The sequence below is a fragment of the Notamacropus eugenii genome, chromosome 2, assembly GCF_028372415.1.
Source record: "Notamacropus eugenii isolate mMacEug1 chromosome 2, mMacEug1.pri_v2, whole genome shotgun sequence".
NCBI classification, from domain to species: domain Eukaryota; kingdom Metazoa; phylum Chordata; class Mammalia; order Diprotodontia; family Macropodidae; genus Notamacropus; species Notamacropus eugenii.
This window is the reverse complement of record NC_092873.1, coordinates 402770740-402778940: the sequence shown is the minus strand read 5'-3', so window position 1 is coordinate 402778940 and position 8201 is coordinate 402770740. Positions and strand designations below refer to the sequence as shown.

The following is an 8201-nucleotide window of genomic DNA, read 5'->3' as shown; positions in this document are numbered from 1 at the left end:
TTCTAGGTCAGAATTCAGTATAATGCAGATCAATCTTGGACTCCCCCCAAGAGGACATAGTTACGGAAATACCCAAAGAGCTTTAGTATGAGGAATTTTCACCTCTGAAGAATTTCATGGAATAGGCTAGGTAGGAAGATAGTGGTATAAGGATGCCTTCATTCCTTTAGCCGTAAAGGGGAAAATGTTCTCTGATAATGAGCAAAGCAACTTTGGACTTGCTCTGACTAACAAAACAGACCCACTTTTCCATTCCCATCTGTGAGGCTGACCTCTACTTCACAGGCTGTGGGTTTGGGTTGTGAGGGGTGGGGGGGAAAAGGGGAGGGGGAAAACATGATGTCACACCCAGGACTATATAAGGTACTTCATTAGGCTCTTGCAGACAGTTTGAAAGCAGCTGGAGAAAAAGAAATAGCACAGCCCTTCATTACTGGGGAATTTAAAAATTTACATTAAGTCAATCCTCACAGAAAACCTGTTGAATAAAATGCAACCTCAGCAGAAAAGTCAATCCATTCGACCTTTCAAGCAACGGAAAAGCTTAGGTACAACTAAGGGGGATCCTCCTAGGAGAGGAGAGGTGGGGAACGAGGGGAAAGGATGGATACAGACCTCATTTCATTTGTTTGATTAACTCTTCGTGTGCCATTACAGCAATCAGAAAAGAGGAAGTTGCTGGGATCCGGGAAAAGTTCCCAAGCAAGATACCGGTAAGGAGGTCCCTGTGGTAGAAGGTGGGTGGGATAATGGTACTGTCTTGAGCCGTGATCAATAAAGTATTGGAACAACCACAGGGCCCCGTGATACACTCTCCCACTAACTCCCACCTGGACTCAGTGATTCCAGGCAAGCGATCTTGTTCAGTTCCACTCAGAAGGGAGCAATTGGCTTTGCTTCAATTTATGTTTAAACGTTTTAACAGGTGATAGTTGAACGTTATCAGAAGGAGAAATACCTTCCCCCGCTGGACAAAACCAAATTCCTCGTTCCCCAGGAGCTGACCATGACTCAGTTTCTAACTATCATTAGGTAGGTGGCAAAACTAGAGACACCGTTCTGTAGGTACGGGAGGGGTGGGAGGAGTCAGGGAGAAGAGCTTCTCTTGGACTAGCTCTGGGAGGGGGAGTCTGTCTGTGATTCACCCTTTCTCTTCAGGGTGGCCAGGAAATGTTGAACTGGTGCTTAACCTCTTGGAGTATCCTAGCTTGGAGAGCCCCAGCCTGATAGAGCTAAAGTGAGCATTACTTGAGTTATCCTAAAGTCACAGGTGCTTTTTTTTTTAATCACCTGAGAAGCCTTTTATTCCCTCCTTTTGGAATTTATTCCAGAATTTAAAAAGAAGCTATCCAGAGCTTAGTGCAAAAAAGCCTAGTTTCAAGTCACTCTGACTTTATGAATTAAAAATTCATGACTACTCACTGTGTACTCTGTCTCCCTCTGTGTCTTTGTACATATCTCTGTATGTCGCTGTGTCTTTTTGTTTCTATGTGTTTTCTCTGTATATGTCTTTGTGTGTCTCTGTTGACATGTGTCTGTGTCTCTGTACATGTCTCTGTGCCTTTCTGTGATTTAGTATGACTGTCCTTTTCTTTGTCTCTGTGTCTCAAAAAAAAACAAAAACAAAAACAAATCCAGAGCAGCTTGGAGTAGGAGTACCTGCTACCTCCACTATCTTCCCTCTTACGTCCTCCACCAGCAAAATAGGATAGAATTGAAGGAACAGGACAGAAAATTGCCTTCTGGAAACCAAACATAAAGAGGTAGAATTGGAGCATTGGATCATAGAGCTCTAGCTGGAATGGAGCTAGTAAGCCATCTAGTTCAATCCCCACATTTTACCGATGAGGAAACTGAAGTTCAAAGAGGCTAGCTGGCTTGTCTGAAACCATACCCAGAGTGAGCATCAGAGTTAGGGGTTGAAAACAGCTCCTCAGACTTGAGAGACAGTGCCTGTTCCAATGACCCAAGCTGCCTTGCCTATCCATCAATCAGGCAACATTTATGAAGCACCTACTGTGTATCAGGCACTGTGCTAAGCACATCATCACCTAACATATGGATTCAATAAAAAGTATTTGGAGCTAAAAATAGATGTCTAAGAGCTAAGTAACTATGATTTACTGTATAATTCTCCACCAAAACAAAAAAAAAAAAGGAAGCTAGGGACTTTCCTTGGGGAGTTTTGTAACTTAAATAAGCTGTTTCTCCCTACATCTCATTTGGTGATCATTGCTTAAGCATCTATTATGTTGGAGGCACTCAACCAAGCAGCTGGTGCTACAAGGATGATTCCATGATAGCCTGGGCCAAAAAGTTTACCAAGGAGTAACAGGACCATGTGTACACACATAAGTGTAATGTAAGGCAGAATGTGACAGTAATTTCTTCTACAGTTATCTTCCTTGTACTTTGTAGATTGAAATGCTTACATGAATCAAAGATGGTTAAATTCATAACAAGACATTTTTATGTGAATATACCATAAACGAGTTCAAGAAAATTAAGAAGAGAAGAACATTCCTACCTTTATTTTTGGAAGGTAGAAATCTTATTGACAAGACTTTTTTTTCCTTAGTATAGTCCTCCATACTGTATTTTTCTCTATTCTTGTCATGGAAGTTACTGTGCTGAAACCATCCCTATGTTAATTGGGAGGAAACAGAAGGTGAACAATTAGACTTTTTTTTTTTTTTTAACACTAGGTCTCCCTGTCTCACCCAGACAGTAAGTGCAGTGGCCAGTGATGAACTGACCTGCTGTTAATTGGTACTGAAATTTTGACTTGCCATGTTTTTTCCACCTAGGTGGGTCACTATTCTTTAGTCAGCCTGTTGGCCCTTCGTTCTAGATAAGAATACTGGACCTGGAGTCAGGAAAGCCTCAATTCAATCCTGCCTCAGACACTTACCAGCTGTGTGAACCTGGGTAAATCACTTCACCTCTCTGTAACTCAGTTTCCTCATTTGTAAAATGGGGATGATAATAACACCTACCTCCCAGGGTGGTTGTGAGGATCAAATGAGATAATATTTGTAAAGTGCTTTGCAAACCTCGAAGTGTTATAAAAATGCTAGCTATTATTACGGTTATTGTTATCTTTGCCCTGTACTTGGTATGGACACCCATTGGACTTTAAAGGCAGCCAGGTGGTACAGTGGATAGAGTGCTGGGCATAAAGTCAGGAAACCCTGAGTTCAAATCCAGTCTCAGACACTGAGGAGGTGAGATTTTGGGATAGTTACCTAACTTCTATTTGCCTGTGTTTCCTCAAATGTAAAATGGGTCACAGGGTTGCTGTGAAGATCAAATGAGATGTTTTTAAAGAAGGTGGCACAGAGCCTGGCAGATGGTAGGCTTGGTATAAACTTTTATTCCATTCCTCTTCCCTTTAGCAGTTCAGAATTCTTAATTAACTCAGTCTCTCTATGGCAGCGATTACAGATGTTTGCCACCATGCTGTAACAGAATTAGAATTTGTAATCACCAACTACCAGTTCAGATGCCAACAGTGACTTCTCCCAAATGATGCTGGAATGTTTAACAGGAAAAAAAAGGTTGTTTGTTTAAAATGTAGAGTTAAGGCTGTAGGTTGAGCTAAACACTGGTGGCTCTTTTGAGCTTATCTAAGTGCCTTGTTTCTCCCCTTCCTTGAATATACTTAACCCATCAGTTCCCTTTCAGCACTCCCCGTGGAATTTGGGCAGAAACAATTAGAAGGGAACTAAAAAGATAGTTGTTCTGATTTAATCATTCTGACAGAAGTGTTTGGTGGTGGGACAGAGCTGAAACTTACTGGTTAAGTCCATGGCAAAAATGATTTGTTTATTTAACATTTCTGAGAAGTCTTTGTAATCTCTATCGTCTTTCTCAGTTAACTAGAGGATGACCTTGCACATCTAACCCAGATAATAATGGACAGAAGGATAGGAATTGTACTTTTGATTTCATTTGCTATGAGGAAATTTCCTCTACCATGCAGCTCCAAGTGCTGAAACTTAGAGTTCTGGAAAGCTGCCTAAAGTCCTAAGAGGTTATATAACCTTCCCAGGGTCACACAATCAGAGGCAGGATCTTAACCACAATGTAGGCAGCCTTATAGTGACTGTGGCCACTTCTCAAAGGAACTTGATAGAAATTTTAATGACCAAACTTGACCTTGGAAAAGAGATGAGAAAGAAACTCCCCTACTTTGCAGAGGTGGGGTGGGGGAGGTGGTCTATGAGTATGTAATATTGTATAAATGTCCTAATCAGGTTGATGTGTTGGTTAATTTTGTTGAATTGTGGTTTGTTGTTTTTCTCCTTTGTTACAAAGGATGGGTGGCATACTAGAGAAAGAAGGGAGAAGGATATGTCTGGGCATGAACATGTGAAAAAAATTCAAATATTTTTAAGGAACATTACAGAAAGGCACCAGTGTCATCTGAAGGAAAGAGGCTGGGGTTGGAAATTAGGAACCCAGGATTCTAGTCCCTGTTCTGCCACTAATTGGCTGTGTGACAATGGGAAAGAAGGAATAAAATATTAAACATCTACTAAGTGCCAGGCGTAAATATTATCTCATTTCATCCTTATAACAACCCTGGGAGGTAGATGTTATTTTCATCCCCACTTTACAGTTGAGGAAACTAAAACAGAGAGCAGACTTAACCCAGGATTACACAGCTCGGAAGTGTCTGAGGCTGGATTTGAACATAGCCATGTCCAGTGCCCTATGCAACGTGCTACCTAGATGCCTGTAGGCAGATCGTTTCCTGAGTCTCGTTTTTCTGATTGGTGTTATAGGGTGTTAATATGTACCCTACATTCCTTACAAGATTGTTCTGAGTCCCAAAGGAAGTACTAGATGTGAAAATTTCACTGAAAAGATATAAATATCAGGTAGTATTTTAAGAGATGGTTATATAGATATTCAAGTACTTGTTGAGCAGAATTAGTTTCGGTTATACCCTCAATGGGTCACATAAGAGGAAACGTGTGTGTTATTAATGCCAAATCAACCCTCTTTAGAATGGCAGGGGGGTACTCTTTTCTCATGGTGTATGTAGAAAGCTCTGCTTTGGAGTCAAACTACCTGAATTCACAGCTATTCTCTGCCCTTTATTGTGTGAAAACACACACACATACACCCTTAACCTTTCTGGGTCTCCGTTTCTTCCATAATACAATCAAAAGAGTGCTTAACTTGATGTGGGTTTGAGTCTATCTTCTAAAACTTCTGAGTTATATGAGTAAGGGCAAGGAGCTTCATCTTCCTCCTTTGTAAAATAAGGCACTGAGGTTATGAAGCAGAAAGGTCACTAGACTTCTCTTCAGGAAGGCCTGAATTAAAATTCTGTGTCAGACACTTACTTAGTTGTGTAACCCTTAAACTTTCTTAACCTTGATTTCCTGTCTGTAAAATAGGGATAATAATAGCATGTACCTTCCAGGGTTGTTATGAGAATCAAAAGAGATCATATATGCAAAGTGTTTTCAATCCTTAAAGTGTTCTATTAAATGCTAGCTATCATCATTAAAACAAGAATAATAATGTGTGCATGATGTTCAATCATTTTCAGTTGTATCCTATTCTTTGTGACCCTACGTAGGGTTTTCTTTGCAAAAATGCTTGAGTGCTTCGCCATTTCCTTCTCCAGTTCATTTTACAGAAGAGGAAACTGAGGCAAACAAGTTAAGTGACTTTCCTAGGGTCTAAGGCTAGATTTGAACTCAGGTTTTCCTGACTCCAATCCTGGCATTCTATTTGCTATGTCACCTAGCTGCCCTAATAATGATACTTATCTCACAGTATTATTTTGAAAATGAAACCAGAGCATCACTAGCACTCCACACTCAAAGAGCACATAAATATGTTTGTCTGTTTTTATCAGATTTATGATTTCATTGGTATAGGAAATCCCTTATAAAGAAAACTTCTCTCTCGGTGCAATGTAGTCTTAGACAGCTGCCTGAAGCAAAGAGAAATTAAATACAAATTCCTTGTTCTAAGGTCACTCAACTAGTAGGAGAAATTTGAACTTGAACTCTGGTCTTCAAAACACTGTAGTCTGCGCTCTGTGCACTATTCCAGACTGCCTTCTCTTGGTTTTAATGATTTTTATCTATAAAATGAGGCAAATGAACTAAATAATTTCTAAAGACCCACAGCACTAAATAATTTTATGAAAAGGTATTTCTGGTGGTCCCCAGAGAGCTCAGAACTTAGTAATACCAACCTTGGACCTAAGATAAGAGTCTTATCTTGGGCTTGGAGTCCAGAAGATGAGAGTTCAAATCCAGCCTCAGACATTAACTGTATGCACAAGTTAGTCACTTAACCTCTGTTTGCCTCAGTTTCCTCCACTGTAACATGGGGATGATAATAGTAGCACCTACCTGCCAGGATTATTGTGTGGATTAAATGAGATATTTGTAAAGGGATTAGCACAGAGTCTGTCATGTAGTAGGTATTTCCTTCCTTCTTAGACCTGTAGCCTTCTGCATTCTCAGGCTAACTCCATCCTCCCTTCCTATCTTAGGAGTCGCATGGTTCTGACAGCCACTGAAGCCTTCTACCTCCTGGTGAACAACAAGAGTTTAGCAAGCATGAGTGTGACAATGGCAGAGATCTACAGAGATTACAAGGATGAAGATGGTTTTCTATATATGACATATGCCTCCCAGGAGATGTTTGGCTGCACGTTGCTCATGATCAACCCTGAGCTGCAGCAGAGTTTTGGCCCAGGCTCCTGCAAACACCTTCAGCCCACATCTGGTTAGGAGGTAACTGTCCTTTAAGTGAGTCAACAAACTTTGGCAAGTGGAAATTGTTTTCTCCAGTGAAAAACAGGCTGGGCTTGTGTAAACAACATAGAGCTAATGGACAAAATTGAAGCATCTGTCTTGTTTTGGTCATATAAAAAAAAAAGTGAAAAGCCCTTAGAAAATATTATTGTAAACCAAGCCTCTGTTTTTCAGAATGGGAATGGGTTAATTTATATAATGCCTCCTATAATCTTACTGAAAAAGAGAAGATTGAAAGTTGAAATTATGTTTCAATGTCAAAAGCTTTTACGGAATCACAGAGTAGGGAGAAACTTGAATGGAGGCATCTTCTATCCTGTGCCCCACTTTGAGAAAAGACTATCCTTAAATCCTCTGAGGCTATAGGAAATCTCTGTCCTACAAGCTGTCGCTGCTTAGTTTAAAAAAAAAAAAAAGACATATAGCTCAGGAAATCCTATTTAAAACATATCTGCAAAGTCTGCCTTTATTAAAGCTTCTGCTGCTTTAATAGTCGATTATCTGCTTCTTTGTATTTCTCCTTATGTAGTCTCAAATCCATAACTGCTCAAAATTCAAAACCATTTTTTAAAAATCCTCCGATGTCCAAATATCAAATCTGTACTTTTGTGTAATCCCTGACCATGGCTTTACATATGTCTTCTAGTCTGCCTGCTCTCATCATTTACTTCCAACATTTGGCCTTGGAGACATTTCATTTCTGTTGAATCACCACATGTAATGGCTTTATCTCTTGAAACATCCCTGCTCCTTTAAATTTCTTGCTTGAAAAGTTTCCAAATAAATCACTTTGATGGTGTTATCAGGACAAGCCCCAGTCCATTTTCTTGAAGGGGGAGGGGGATGAGGGTGGTAGTAGGGTGGTGGTGGTGGTTATGTGTTGGTTTATTTTAAACCCATTTCAGAAAAGGACATCATTCTCAGAGAGTGAGTTTCCTATGCAATATCCATTGTTGAACACCTGAGAGATTTCTAATGACTCCATCCATTATAACGTTAAACTAATAATACAATCTCTCAGTCTTTCCAAAAATAAGGATACCTTGGCCAGGTATTTTAAAGCTCATTTAATATTATTGTTCCTGCCCTGGCTTCCTCTTTTATTGTCCTGTTCTTACATAAAGAATCTGTGTTAGAAGGGACCTCAGAGATCATGGAGGGAACCTGAGTCCCTTCTTACAACATATTTGGTAACTGGACTTCCAGCAGCCACAGTAAAACCTTCCAACAGCCACAGTAAAAAGGCAATTTACTACCTTACCAAGGCAACATATTCCACTCTTGGACAACACTAATTATGTCCGTGATTTTCTTTATGTTGTATCATTTAAAAAGGATCAAAAGACATAATTTCTGGGCAATTTAATCATTTTATTAATTATGCCAGCATTTTAATAAAAGGATGGTCATTTG

The 8201-nt window shown here is 39.9% G+C and overlaps 1 protein-coding gene across 1 annotated transcript; it reads left to right on the top strand.

Moving 5' to 3' along the window:
* Nucleotides 1–327: 327 nt before the first annotated feature.
* Nucleotides 328–7596, top strand: MAP1LC3C (microtubule associated protein 1 light chain 3 gamma). Its single transcript, XM_072647589.1, has 4 exons — nucleotides 328–548; nucleotides 658–713; nucleotides 926–1032; nucleotides 6524–7596. Exons 1-4 carry the CDS (start codon nucleotides 491–493, stop codon nucleotides 6762–6764), a joined length of 462 nt encoding a protein of 153 aa, XP_072503690.1. The 5' UTR covers nucleotides 328–490; the 3' UTR covers nucleotides 6765–7596.
* The last annotated feature ends 605 nt before the right edge of the window (nucleotides 7597–8201 follow it).